The 14,982-nt window shown below is 45.3% G+C and overlaps 1 protein-coding gene across 7 annotated transcripts; it reads left to right on the forward strand.

Moving 5' to 3' along the window:
* Nucleotides 1–24: 24 nt before the first annotated feature.
* Nucleotides 25–14,718, forward strand: ATPSCKMT (ATP synthase c subunit lysine N-methyltransferase). 7 transcript variants are annotated; one of them, XM_053397517.1, is made up of 6 exons: nt 25–529; nt 1,368–1,588; nt 7,367–7,662; nt 10,625–10,762; nt 13,278–13,328; nt 14,435–14,718. In XM_053397517.1, exons 2-6 carry the CDS (start codon nt 1,576–1,578, stop codon nt 14,633–14,635), a joined length of 699 nt encoding a protein of 232 aa, XP_053253492.1. In that variant the 5' UTR covers nt 25–529; nt 1,368–1,575; the 3' UTR covers nt 14,636–14,718. The 7 variants fall into 7 exon arrangements, with proteins under 7 accessions (XP_053253492.1, XP_053253496.1, XP_053253491.1 ...); XM_053397516.1 differs by lacking the exon at nt 25–529 and adding an exon at nt 731–865; XM_053397521.1 differs by lacking the exon at nt 1,368–1,588.
* The last annotated feature ends 264 nt before the right edge of the window (nt 14,719–14,982 follow it).

A 14,982-nucleotide genomic window follows, 5' to 3' on the forward strand; every position in this document is an offset into this window, starting at 1 on the left:
TCTGAACTTCCGGCTTAAAAGCGAAAGCCTCTCTACGCTACGTGTTTAACCCATCTACGTCGTTTCTTTTGTATACCGCCTTCCTGTGTTGGTCTACGCGAGGCGGTTTACAAGGAAGCGAACCAACATGCGCCACGAAGATCGCAGTTCTTATAACGGACCCGCGTCCAATACAAATAAGTCCCAACAAAAACAAGCCCCTGTCAGCACCTCTTCCATCATCTGAGATGATGGACTCCTGTCTCTGCCGCCGCCGCCTTCTCTCTGGGAGAGGGCGCCAGTCTCAGCTCAACTAAAGCCCTGGTTTTCTCCATGTTCTCTGCGGGCAGCTCCCCCTCCCACCTCCAGGGCTTTGCGAGCCTGAAAGCTTTTGTTGTGCCCCTCTGCAGTTTTCCTATCTCTATGCGCCAACCAGCCTAGGCGGGGCGGGGGAGGGAAATCCTGAATTCGGAAGCGGAGGCTGCCCTTTCCCCCCTGCGGCCTCGCTTCGAAGAGCAGCCAGGTGGCGGAGGCTCTTCTGAACTCGACGGTATCCTTTGGCTTTGCAGCGGGTGCAGGCAAGGAATCCCTTCACTCCGGGGGACGCCCTGTCCCCCCCTTCGGGGGCACAATGGTGCCGTCTGCCCGGAGTGGCGGCCTCCCTGAGGCTTCTGCCCGGAGTTGGCGCGCTGGGCGTTCCTGCCTCCCTGCCCCGCAGGCGGGCTCTGCGCGGGGCCGGCGCTCGCCTCGGCCTCGAGTCTTGCGAGTTCTGTTTCGGAATGCCGGCACCTTTCTTTTCCCTCCTCGTGGCCGTTCTTTGCCTCCCTCTTTTCACTTTCCCCGCCGCCCTTCTCCCTCTTTCTTCGAATTTGTGGTAAATGGCCAGGTAAGGTTTGGCCCAGATGAAGCCACGGGTCCGACAACAACGGCCTACTCATTTATTAATACTGTATTTACATGCTGTCTAGTAACAAGCTGCAAGAATGAGTGACTTCCAGTGCAATATACTACAACTATAAACTAAGTATAAAGAGGAAAATAAAATCGGAATAAAAAAAATCCAACACATGCGAACTCAGGGTTTAGATTTTGAAGTAAAGGGCTTTATCCAATTGGTACTCTGGCAGGCAAGGGTTTTTTTATCGGAGTTGTCTGCTAATGGAGGGGGAGGGCAAGCAGTTTTTGCCAGTTCCCCCTTGCATCCATCTTAAAACATATTTTGGAGGGTTCCACCAACTGTCCAGAACAGATATTTGGAGTGCAGGGAGGTGACAGGGGGAGAAAGAATTTGCAAAAATTGCTGCCCCTTCCATTAGCAGACACCTCTGCTGAAGCAACAGTGCATGGACGACTACTTGGAAATAAGTTTTATTAATTTTCAATTGCAGAAATCCAGTATAGGCCTTATTACAGTGGAGCCTCGACTTACATAAGCCTCTTCTTGCAGACATTCCAAGTTGCATCCGCAGCAAACCCGGAAGTAAACACCAGGTTTGTTGTGATTCGCGCATGTGCGGAAGTGGCTGCCTCTGAATGCATACATGCACAAGATGCCTCTTCTAGCGACCCGTTTCGACCAGCGAAAGGAACTCCGGAATGAATTGTGTCCGTAAGTAGAGGTTCCACTGTATATCAATTCCAAATTACAATGCCAATTCAAATACAAATCAATAACATAACCAATTATAAAATTTAAGTGGCCCCCTGCATGCTGTACTTCAAGGTCTACTAATTCCCTTTAATTCTGCTTCCAAACTATTACTCAATCCAATTAACAATCCAATCTTGATAAAATCCTTTATATCACAGTTACAATGATTTAACTTCAATTTCTTTTAACACATTTAGTAATATATAAGTTCGCTAGTGAAGTTATCCTTCTTCCTGTGTCAGGTATTAATCTTAATCAATTGTTCTTTTATGTCTTTGTAAATATTATGCCCATCTTGGTTGTTCCTGGTCTCCTTCGTGCCTTAAGGCGCTGTTGACTCGGTTTCACTCTAAAGAGATCTCTCCTCTTTTGTTCTCTAGGCCCTCTGATTGCAGCCTTAAAATTCCATCGCCATTACTTTCAGTCCGGGGGGGGGGGGATTTCCCTGGCGCCCTGCCAAAGCCCTGGCAAGCCTCCAAGCTCTCCCTTCTCTGTCCAACTGAAGAAATTAGCTAAAATTACTCGTAGAAGAGTGATCTGGTGCCCCGCCAAAGCCTTGGCAAGTCCTCAAAGTCCAATCTGTCCTCCCCTCAATCAGGGGAAAAATAAGAATTAACTCAGTAGATTCCCAGTCTTTTTAAAATTATTCCATACTGTTATGTTTCCCTCTCACAGTTCCATTTGTCATTTTAATCCATATCTATACTCCCGTCTCCCTTCATCTTCACTTGCTATATGAAAAAAGAATTGGGGGGGCTTTCTTGGGGGCGTTGCTGAGTCTTTTATGTAACAAAGTATTTATAATGAAGCCATTGGCTCCCCTCTGCAACACATGCCGTTTTTTAGATCAAATGAAGTCATCATTCGAATTTAAATCTGTACAACCTTGTAGCTACAGTCATACCTCATGTTACGTCCGCTTCATGTTACGTTCTTTCAGGTTACGTCCTGCGGCGACCTGGAAGTACCGGAAAGGGTTACTTCCAGGTTTCGCCGCATGCGCAGAAGCGCAAAATGATGTCATGCACAGAAGCGGCGAATTGCAACCCGCGTGTGCGCAGACGCGCCACTGTGGGTTGCACTCTTTTCATGTTGCGAGCGGGCCTCCGGAACGGATCCCGTTCGCAACCAGAGGTACCACTGTATCTCAATTCAGCAAACCTCAATCTTGTCCCATCATTACCAGCACACACCTGTGCATTAATCTGTGCATTAATCCTAATTAAATTCTTAATGAACAGAAGAACTGCTCCTTCTTAATGGCGCTGTTGGAGGATTACCAACAGGTGAAGTGCTTTTTCATTCAGCGTCTCCCTGCCTACCGCATTCCATGTCAGAGCGAAAGCCAGGTACCGAGATGATCTGCGAGTGAAACTCCCCCCAGGGTTGGGGGAGTTTACAAAGATAATTACCCTCAGTCATCTTTGTTTATTCCTTCGCCACCAATTGTTGTGGGAGCTGCACCATTGAGGCAACTGGAACCGGAAGCTGCAATAACTACTTGGATTCTTGAGAGTTTAAAAAGCCCAGGAAAAGAAAAACATTTTGCCCGATACTGAAAAGTGTACCCCCCCCCCAAAAGAGATACCCATTCCCTGATGGAAGATAATCTCAGTGTCTGGCTTGGGACATATGGAAGGAGACAGTCCCAGGCTGTTTAGGACTTTATAAGTCAGCATCAGCACCTGGAACTGGGTCTGGAAACAGACTGGAAGCCAATGCAGATGACAGCACTATCATAATATGATAAGGACGCGGGTGGCACTGTGGTCTTAACCGCTGAGTCTGAGCTCCCGTTGCTCTGTCCCAGCTCCTGCCAACCTAGCAGTTCAAAAGCATGCCAGTGCAACTAGATAAATAGGTACCGCTGTGGCAGGAAGGTAAAGGGTGTTTCTGTGCACTCTGGCTTCCATCGCAGTGTCCTGTTGCGCCAGAAGCAGTTTAGTCCTGCTGGCCACATGACCCAGAAATCTGTTTGTGGACAAACGCCAGCTCCCTTGGCCTGAAAACGAGATGAGCACTGCAATCCCATAGTCACCTTTGACCAGACTTAACCGCCCAGGGGTCCTTTACCTTTAGCTAATATGGTTAGATGGGCCAGCCCCAGCTAACAGTCTTACAACCCTATTTTGGACAAGCTGAAGTTTGTGGCCTGTTTTCAAAGGCAGAACCACAAATGCTGCACTGAATTTGTCCAAAGGGTAGATTACCAGAACGTGGATAACCAAAGCAGATAAATCCATGTAGATAGGATTGCAGTTGGCAAATCAGCAAAAGCTGATAAAAGGTATTCCAGGCCAGGCTTTGATGTTTTTGACTTCCAATACAGTGGTACCTCAGGTTAAGTACTTAATTCGTTCCGGAGGTCCGTTCTTAACCTGAAACTGCTCTTAACCTGAAGCACCACTTTAGCTAATGGGGCCTCCCGCTGCTGCCGCGCCACTGGAGCACGATTTCTGTTCTCATCCTGAAGCAAAGTTCTTAACCTGAAGCACTATTTCAGATCAGTTGGACCTGCTTCTGAATAAAGAAGCTTAGGATCAGGAGAACTTCCCAACTCTTTTGAAACCTTTCTCACTTTCGTATAACAGAACGACATCAGAGACTCGGCCCAGTACTCATGTGGCAGATGTGAACTTAGCAATTGCGCTTCCATCCCCTTTTGCAATTCTCTGTTCACCCGTACACAGACACCCCTGTTCCACGCTTCCGCTGAAACAGCAATCTTGTGTCTTATCCCCTTCTTCTGCAGGAACCGCTGGAAATCCTGTAAAAGAAAAATCTTCTCATCTGTGAACAGACAATCAATGTTAGCATCATGCATACTCTTAACCTTGTCACAAAACTCCTGAAACCTCTCCAAGGCTTCCTGTGGCTTTCTCAACACATAAACCCAGACATAGTTAGAGAAATGATCCACACACACAAGATAAAATCTTGCATTGCCTCTAGATGGTTCTAGAGGACCAATCACATCAGCATACACCCGCTGAAATGCTCTGTTGACCCCGGTCTTCTTCTTGCTCACACCTGCAAGAGAAACTAGGTTAGACACAGATGAATTACATTCCATGTAATCACTTTGTGCAAAAGTCAACAAATATAGTCCATCTTTCTGTTTGGCAGAAAGATAAAACTCTCCATCTTTGTAGATCTCGCAGCTCTCAGCATCGTAGGACAGTCTCAGTCCTCTCTTTGCAATCTGCGAAACACTCAGCAGATTGAACTTCAATTTAGGAACCAAGTAAACATTGTTTATTGTCAAGTTCAGACTCTTAAGATAGACAGTCCCTTTTCCGGTCGCTTCCAGCTCCTGACCGTTGGCCTGTGTCACAGTGAAGCTTTGCTTCTTTAACGTTGAAAAGAGTCCTCTGTGTGGGGACATATGAACCGTCGCTGCAGTGTCGATAATAAACGCGTTCCCAACATCTGGCGTGGTTCCTTTCGCCATCAATGCCTTTGCAGGTTCCACCATAGGCTTGGTATGACCTTTGCCTGACGCCTCAGGCTTTGCTGAGCGGCCCTTCGCTCCTTTTGGCTGACGTGGCTTCTTACAGTTCCGCTGAAGATGCCCAGCCTGTCCACAATTGTAACACTGGACAACATTCAAAGCTACAGCTTCCTCTCCAGTAGCTTCATCGGTGGGGGAATTAGAACTCCGTTCCTCCCTCCCCCTGTGCTTTACTTCCAGTGCAGCATGCCGGCTGTGTTCATCTTGAACCACGGCACTCAGGGGCACTCCCCCCTTCTTGGCATCCATGCTGAATCCAAGGGTCAGCTTTACACTCAATCTCAGGCCAGCTTTCACTTTTCAAGCCAGTAAACTCCAAAAGTCTCTCGGCTGTTTACTGCTTTTTACAGGCAGGCAAACTTTACGCTGTTTTCAAAATCCTTGCACATTCTGCGCAAATATCAAAACAATTCCACTTCCCAGGCTCTTTCCCAGCCATTCAGTAACTTTCTAAGTACTTGCGGTAGTTGCCTAGCAACCTGCTCAGGACGGGATTCCTTATCTCACCACAGGAATTCCTGGTATGCAAGCTTGCTCTTTCAGAGCTGTTTTTCTTAAAATGCAGCTCTTTCGTGAACAGAGAATAATCCTTTCTGTGTTCACTCTCTTTTGCCCAAAATGCAGCCTACCTTTGAGCATACACTCCTCTCGGTGTCCAGCTGTCTGTTCTGTTCAGCTTCTGGGCTGCAGGCAGACGCTTTCTTTATCTCCTTAGGTGCAGAGGATGGCAATGATTCATTGACCTCTCACCTCTCATGCAGATTCTCATAGATCAGATATCCATCGGTAAATGATACCAGATGTAACCTCCTGCTACCAGATGTCGGAATTCAAGCCAGCAGAGCCTCCAGTCCCTGCTCTTAGTCCAGAGGAATTTGGCCACCCTCCAGGTGCCCGACTTGAACCCTTATTGACCTCCCCTGCCAGCGACTCCCGGCAAGATCAAGGGAGGTCTCCAGTCGGCGATTCTTCCCAACGTGAAAGAAGAACACACCATTCCTCCCCCTCCTCTCATTCCCAGGGGGGGGGGAAAGAGACAGACAGAAATATATCTACATGTCTTTATTTCTGTCTTTCAGCAGTACAGAGAAACACGTCTGTACACTCCGATTCCAACTGCAGAGAGAGAATAAACCCCACCCATGTACTTCCAGTACAGGGTCATGTGTCACTCTGAGCTAACATCCGGCTCTCAGAGCACTTTACAGACTGTCCCTGGTTCCCACGGTACAATCCAATAACATCCACATCCTGTTTACCATTCCAGCCACCTGGTGCTTGCTTCTGCATTGCTCCTTTTTCGTAACACAGGCTGAGTGTTTCTGAATTCTCAGTGATTCTGATAATGCATTCAAAAGGAGTATATTTGCATAGTGAGCTTATATATCATATGGTGTTTTCCAGATTTTCCCCCATTGCAAATAGAATCCAATTTACGAAGGAACATTAACATTTCAAGTGTTAGAACACCAATGAACGTTACAGTAGAAATGCCAAAGGAAATATTTCTGATGAGAGATCATCCTTCATTATTCAGATCCTGCGAGACTGGGTAGTATGTATTAATACTAGATTGTGTATGTATATTTTGTACTGTTTAAATGAGAACAGAACTGAGGCATAATTCAGTTTCTCTCATAATTCATTTTTGTTAATACAATTTGAGGCAGTGTTGACAAGAGGCACAGTCCAGAAAGGAAATTGATGTTTTAAATTAGAAAGCAGAGGCATGATATTCCCAAAGCCAGGAATTTTTAAATCCTGCTGCTGTGAATGCGAGAGATTTAAACATGAACTTCATGTATAATTAACTAATGAAATTTGCTGCTACAAGATGTGGCAGCCCATCGCTCAGACAGCTTTAAAAGGGAATTAGATAAATTTGTGAATGGTAAATTTATCTAATCCTTAATGGACCCTCCTTGTTCAGAGTCTGGATACCTTTGAATGCCAGTTTGTTGTTGTTTAGTTGATTAGTCATGTCCAACTCTTTGTGACCCCATGGACCAGAATGCCCGTTTGTGAGGGACAAACAGCAGGAGGGGGGCTGTTGCCATTATGCGTTCTCAAATATATATGAATTGTCTGTGCTGGAAACAAGATGTAAAATTGGACAGCCTGATCCAGCAGGGCTCTTTCTCATATAATATCTCCTGTTGAAAGGGGGGGGGGAATATAAGCTTAATAGACATTCTCTTGTATAATAAATGCTTTCCCTTTTCTAGGTATTTTTGGTATGCCGGAAAAACTTTCTGGAGGCAACACAGCACAAGACATGATGCCGTTGATGACCCCTGATGAGGGCCCTAAACAAAGGAACTGGGGCTTACTGGTCACCGGCGTTATTGGTGGGACATTAGTGGCCCTGTACTCTGTTGCCACGCCATTTATTGCCCCTGCGCTGAGGAGGCATTGCCTGCCATATGTCCCTGCAACTTCAAAGCAGGTTGAAAATGTCCTGAGGATGCTAAAGGGCAGAAATGGACCCCTGGTTGATATCGGTAGTGGTGATGGGCGCATTGTGAGTCAAAGTCAGGTTTTGTTCTTGTTGGAGCCATGCTAGTGCATGTCGACCTTTGTGGCACTGTGCTCAAAGTGTATGTAGCTTTCATACAGGGCTAGGACTGGGTGAGTCGTAGGAACACATGAAGCTGCTTTGACGGACCCATTGGTGCATGCAGTCCTGTCTTGTTTGGTCTCACTGGCAGCAGCTCCCAGGCAGAGGTTTCTTTCCCAGTCCTGCTACCTAAATCTTTTAATTGGAGATGTTTCCAGTTGACTTGCCAATCATGAGCATTGCATTTGAACTATAAGGCACATCAGTAGAGCTGCCAGCTGCCGTCCAGTGTCCCCTGCCACACACACATGAGCACTTTAAAATCTGCTGCTAAGTCGGGTGTTGAAGCACCTCGACTTTTCCTGCCCTGTCCACCATCCCAGGCATTTTGCACACTCCCTGCTGCTCTGGCAGTTGGGACTCCACGTCCTAGGACAAAAGGACAAGAGGAAAAATGAGAGGGAGGCAGAGTTTCTGTGACTTCTTAACTTCCTGGTTTAGGCTTCCATTCTAAACCCCAGCCAGAGCGGTGCTGCTGCAGTCACAGGCTGGTTGCTGAGGGATGATGATGGCTGGGCCTCGTCCCTGTGCCAGGTCCAGCCGGGCCCAGCAGTTGGGTTGAGATCAGGCCTAAGCCAGTGATGACTGCGAGACTAGCTTGATATTATTATTATTATTATTAGTAGTAGTAGTAGTAGTATTTATACCCCGCCCATCTGGGCGGCTTCCAGCAGAATATTAAAATACAATGATTCATCTAGTATTAAAAGCTTCTTTAAACAGGGCTGCCCTCAGATGTCTTCTAAAAGTCCGATAGTTTATTTCTTTGACATCTGGTGGGAGGGCGTTCTACAGGGTGGGCACCACTACCAAGAAGGTCCTCTACCTGGTTTCCTGTAACTTCACTTCTCGCAGTGATGGAAGCACCAGAAGGCCCTTGGCACTAGATCTCAGTGTCCAGGCTGAACGATGGGGGTGGAGACGCTCCTTCAGGTATACTGGGCCGAGGCCATTTAGGGCTTTAAAGGTCAGCACCAACACTTTGAATTGTGCTTGGAAACATACTGGGAGCCAATGTAAGTCTTTCAGGACCTTTGTTATATGGTCTCGGTGGCTGCTTCCAGTCCCCAGTCTAGCTGCCACATTCTGGATTAGTTGTAGTTTCTGGGTCACCTTCAAAGGTAGCTCCATGTACAGCACATGGCAATAGTCGTGTGGAGCCATGTAGAGCGCATGACGGAGTAGTACCACTCAGGCAAGACAGTTCGCAGACAGGTAGGGTCTCAGCCTGCGTACCAGATGGAGCTGGTAGACAGCCGCCCTGGACACAGAATTGGCCTGTGCCTTCATGGACAGCTGTGAGTCCAAAATGACTCCCAGGCTGCGCACCTGGTCCTTCAGGGACACAGTTAGCCCCGACAGGACCAGGGAGTCCTCCACACCAGCCCGCCCCCTGTCCCCCCAAAGCAGTACTTCTGTCTTGTCAGGAGTCAACCTCAATCTGTTAGCCGCCATCCATCCTCCAACCGCCTCCAGACACTCACACAGGACCTTCACCACCTTCACTGATTCCGATTTAGAAGAGAGGTAGATTCATCAGGTCCTAGAGTGGTTCAGCCCTGCCTGCTCCCCACCCCCCACCCCCGGAATGCCTCATTTGGAAGCTGGCAGGAGACCAGCTCATCTGGAAGAGCCCTGGAGGAAGGGTGGTTTGGATTTCTCTGACCACCTCTCAGCAGGCATGTGGGCAACGGGACCAAGGGTGGAGCATGATGGAAGAAGTTGCAGCTCTTGTCTTTTTAAACCATTGTAGGAGAAAATACATTATCAGGCAACCCTGATAGAAGTGGCTCCAAACGATTGCATCACCTGCTTGTTATGAACAAATTGACAGATTCCCGTTAAAGTGAATAGCCAAATCGATTTATTCAGATATTTGCAAGGCTGAGATCTGCAATTGAACAGATAATTGCTTCAACAAGAAAACATTCCTTTTATGATTCCTTTTGTATATACAGGTGAAACTCGAAAAATGAGAATATCTTGGAAAAGTTCATTTATTTCAGAAATTCAACTTAAAAGGTGAAACTAATATATGAGATAGACTCATGACATGCAAAGTGAGATGTGTCAAGCCTTTATTTGTTATAATTGTGATGATTATGGCGTACAGCTGATGAAAACCCCAAATTAACAATCTCAGAAAATTAGAATATTGTGAAAAGGTGCAGTAGCTATTCAATCTATAACACCTGCAATGGGTTCATGAGCCTTTAAATGGTCTCTCAGTCTGGTTCAGTAAGAAGCACAATCACGGGGAAGGCTGCTGCCCTGACAGTTGTGCAGAAAGCCATCACTGAGACCCTCCATAAGGAGGGAAAGCCTCAAAAGGTAATTGCAGAAGAAGTTGGATGTTCCCAAAGTGCTGTATCGAAGCACATTAATGGAAAGTTTTTTGGAAGGGAAAAGTGTGGAAGAAAAAGGTGCACAAGCAGCAGGAATGACCGCAGCCTGGAGAGGATTGTCAGAAAAAGACCACTCAAACATATTGGGGACTTTCACAAGGACTGGACTGAGGGAGTTAGTGCATCAAGAGCCACCACACAGAGATGGATCATGGAGATGGGCGTATCTCGCTTTGCATGTCATGAGTCTATCTCATATATTAGTTTCACCTTTTAAGTTGAATTACTGAAATAAATGAACTTTTCCACGATATTCTAATTTTTCAAGTTTCACCTGTACATGCAATAAAAATTAAATCCCATTGAACTCTGTATACAATGCTATACATGCCTAAGATCCTGATGTATGTTTGCCTTATTTAAATTATTTCTGTATTTTCACAGAATACCAAGTTCTAATATTCGGTGTCCCAAGGAATCTGTTTATTTTACTGAACAAAGACTGATTTATCTTTTTGCAGGTAATAGCAGCTGCAAAAGTTGGATTCAAAGCTGTTGGTTATGAATTAAATCCTTGGCTCGTGTGGTATTCCAGGTACTGTGCCTGGAGAGAAGGAGTTCATCAGGATACCAAATTTTACATTTCAGACTTATGGAAGGTACGAGAACATTTACAACTATCAGCGATGCTAGTAAAATGGCCAGTTGCAATATTGAATATGGCTTTTAACTTTTAAAAAAATGCTGCATACTAATATTGAAATTCCAATAGGAAATAAGAATTGGAGGACACATATTAAATTAAATTAAAACCAGAGGCAAAATGGCAATTCTCCTTTCCCCCTTTCTTCAACCTTTTTGTTTGTGTCTGTCTTTGGGCCAAACTAGAGGCCGGGTAGCCCACCCATTAGGCAAGGTGAGGCGACCATCTTGGGCGGCAAGATCCTCAGGAGCAGCAGATCTGGTCTCCAAGGGAGGCATCACCTGCTGCTGCATCCTCCTCGGATGCCAAATCTGCCCCCTTCTTTTCAGCCACCTCCTCAGTGCCACCTCCACAGCGGCCTTTTGGCAAATGGGCTGCGGATCTCCTGCTACGCCTAGGGAGGAAATGGCGGGGGCTGCCTTCTAGGGTCTTCTCAACTCTGCACCTGCACAGCGTGATTCAGAGTGGGGCCCTTTCCCCCTGTGGCGGCCTTTGATTCCCACTCATCCATCAGATCAGGTAAATTTGATTCTCCCCTCCTTGTTCCTGATGTAGGTCTTCACTCACCCCTTCTTCCCTGATGGTGAAGGGGGCACTCTTTTGTGGTTTGCCTCAGGCACCAAAATGTCTTGGGCCGGCCCTGACTAGAGGTCATAAGAGCAGGTGGCTCTTTAGGTCTGCCACCTCCCAACACCTGTCACAATCTGAATTTGCAGGGTGGGGTGGTTGCACTGTGCTGCTCTTTAGATAGGACACATAGAAGACTGGGTTTCTCTCTGGCTTTATCTATGTACAAGCCCACATTCATTCAGTGCGAAGTCGTGTTGCTTTCCCTTTTGTAATGTCTATAAAAGACATCCTTTACTCTCCTTTAACGCAACTAAACTTCTCTCTCTCTCCTATAACTCTTTCAACACTCTCTGCTTGGTGTCTTCTCTCTTTCCTCTGTCTTGAATTCAACTTGCCTAATCTATTTTGCTCATCTTTAATGGTCACAGGACTCCTTTTTTCTGTTCTCCTTGTATTCTGTAATCTTGTTTCGTTGTCCTTTTGAAGCCCAAATGGCAAAAAGTTCTGTTTCTCTGGCTAAAAGTTATCATCTGAGCTGTGGGAACTGGAAGTTTTTGAATGCTGTTATCTTTTGTGTTTGTAACACTGGGATTTCATGGTGTTGTCTTGCTATTTTATTTATTGTAGGCCACTTTGAGCTTTTGAGGAAAACAGCTAACAAACATTTCAAAGGAATTAAATTAATTTCCACTACTGAACCTCACCATTTCTTCCTTGCTGCTCCCAGTTGTTTGAATTCTTTATCTGTTGGTTTTGATCTGACTCTTTTCATTGCTGTATTTAAATTAATTGGCCATCCCCAACCCAGAACCCACAAGTTGTTTTGGAGTACAAGTTCCATCAGAGTTAGTGAATAAGCAGGTTATCTTTTCACTGTTAATCTGATATGTTCTCATGAGAGTTAGTTGTTAGATGGCTGTGACTTTAAAAGAAACAGGAGCTTTTCAGAGGGTCGTAGACTAAGCAGTTCCTCTCATATAATATAATTACGTTTGAAATTCATGAAAATATAATGAAAGAGAAACATAAAAAGACTGGAACAGGAATCTTTAATATTGGACCAGCCTACCAAATTATTTATTCCTTGTTAAATATTAGAAATATCTCTCTTCTTAAGAAACCTTAACCTAGAAAGTTTGTTCTTGAGTGTAATATGATCAGTATCCCAGCTTAGAGACCAATCTAGGCTTCTTCCAGTGGAAGTAAAGCCTAGGAAGAACACACAAAATGAATCGTTTAGAACACGGGTGTCAAACACAAGGCCCGTGGGCCGAATCCGGCCCTCCAGACCTCGCCATGTGGCCCGTGTAGCCGGCGGCGGCCGGCAGCCTTCACCTTTTATTCTCGCTTTTTTTTTTCCCACAAGAAAGTCGCCTCTTCAGCGCATGCGCAGCAGCCTACAAGCCAGAGAACGTCTGCCCTCTAGCGGCGCCAGCTGTTCTATACAGGAAACCTCCACTTTATATAGTATAGTATAGATACAACCGGCCCTTTGAGGGTGACCAAACCGCTGATGCGGCCCCCGATGAATTTGAGTTTGACACCCCTGGTTTAGAAGATAAGTTTAGAAAATGAGACTTTCATTTGCTTATGCAGCAGAAAATCAGATAGGTGTTTTTTAGTGGCAGGCAAGTCAAAGTAGCAAAACTCACCACCAGTTTCCTTCTGTCGTCCATATGTAGAAGCGGAGCAGGGATCTCCACTGCAGTGCATTGCTGCCATTAGGCAGCTGGAGCAAAATGTTTAATTTAACTTAAATACAGATTTTCTGATTCTTACAGTGTAAAAGAAAGAACTAGATGTACTTTTTCATCACGTTACACACATATGGTCTGTACTAAGTAGACAGACAAACAGAATTTTTAGAGGATGAATATTTATGACTACCTTTTTTTTAATAGGTCAGTTTTTCCCAGTACACAAATGTTGTTATATTTGGAGTACCTCAAATGGTAAGTTTCTGTTATTGAATCATAAAATTATCTAGAATGTTGGTATATAGAAATCAAGTAGAACCTTTTTAATGAATAGGTAAGACAGAATCCTTGTTTTATGTTTGGGGGGGTGGGGAGTAGAAACAGCTTATTAGAAAAGCTAACCAATAAACTGAAACTGACATGGGGACAAATAAAAGAGGACGTCTTCGCTCCAGTATGGCTCCCCTTTATCACATACACAGCCCAACAAGACAACGACAAGAACCCGCCGACAGCATACAAATCAATCTGGCTTCCTTGACCCAACAAGTTCTCCTCTCCTCACAAAGGCAAACAAATCCCATCCCAGGCAACCACAGACAGACAACCACTCCTTGGGCCCCCAGCCTCTCACTACCAAGGAAACGTAACCAGCGAATAGACACAAAACCCCACACGTACACGGCAAAAAAAATAAATGTCACCCCCTCCTCTTCCCCCCTCTTCTTCCTGACCTTATACTGTACTCAACACTAGTGTCTCTTAACAAATGTAACTGATCAGTAGAAAAGACTGTACAACTTGAAAAAGGAGACAAGGCATGTCCTTTTGTAAAGCATGAAAATCTTTAATAATAAAAATTTAAAAAAGGGTAGAAACTGCTGCTAAAATGTGAAACTCTCCAGAAGTCTCCCCACAACCATTCAAGTGCATAGAGCCTTCCTTCCTCTACAGAGTGCTTATCGCAGGCTACGTCTGCTGTGTCTTCTGCTCATTTGCTATCAACATTTCTGTACAGCCAGTGTCTTATTCCACACTCAGCAAACCTCTTTTAATTCTTGCATCCCTCTTCCAGCCCACTGAAGTCTTCCAAGGTGATTCTAAGGTTCTGCTGAAGTCTTCTGACATTTAGTCCTCACTTGATTTTATAATTCCATACATTGTTTGACATGCATGTTCCACAGTAGGACGTCCCTTGCCTAACTTCGAAATGAATTGGCAGTTCCTGGTTGTTCTCTGTCAAGCACTGGAAAGCTAATGTTTTATATATCCAGTTAGTTATTCGTGTACATATCGTAGTGCTGAACACCATGTCCTCCCCACCGTCTGAAGGGGTTTTGTGTGGTTTTGTTCCTTCACAGATGCTGCAACTAGAGAAGAAGCTTGGAGAAGAGCTGGCGTCAGATGCCAGGGTCATTGCCTGCCGCTTTCCTTTCCCCCACTGGAGACCAAAGCACAGCTTTGGAGAGGGCATTGATGCTGTGTGGGCATATGATTCAGAATCCTTTGGAATGAAAGAAGAAAATGATTTGATTAAGACTAAGTGCATTCTTTCTAATTAGTTTAAATTCCAGAAGTATTGCACTGGTGCCTTTAAACGGTGAATGTGGGCATCTTATAGATAGTATTGTGTCTCTTAGGCAGGTGGGAGAATATTTCGGTAGTGGTAGCACTAAATGCTTCCTGAATACCGTATTTTTCGCTCTATAACACGCACCTGACCATAACAAGCAGGTAGTTTTTAGAGGAGGAAAATCCATAGGCATGCCTCCCGTAGGCATTTCCTCCATAACACGCACAGACATTTCCCCTTACTTTCTAGGAGGAAAAAAGTGAGTGTTATGGTGCAAAAAATACGGTATTTCCTGTATCTTGCCAAGGAGGGCTTCAGCCATGAAAAATTGAAAAA

The sequence above is a fragment of the Podarcis raffonei genome, chromosome 7 (genome assembly GCF_027172205.1).
Source record: "Podarcis raffonei isolate rPodRaf1 chromosome 7, rPodRaf1.pri, whole genome shotgun sequence".
Lineage (NCBI taxonomy): Eukaryota > Metazoa > Chordata > Lepidosauria > Squamata > Lacertidae > Podarcis > Podarcis raffonei.

Bases quoted from the DNA above. Each gene is read 5' to 3' on its own strand.
- ATPSCKMT (XM_053397517.1), top strand. The intron at 7,663-10,624 runs GTGAGTCAAAGT...ATCTTTTTGCAG, and splicing joins GTAGTGGTGATGGGCGCATT to GTAATAGCAGCTGCAAAAGT. The intron at 10,763-13,277 runs GTACGAGAACAT...TTTTTTTAATAG, and splicing joins ACATTTCAGACTTATGGAAG to GTCAGTTTTTCCCAGTACAC.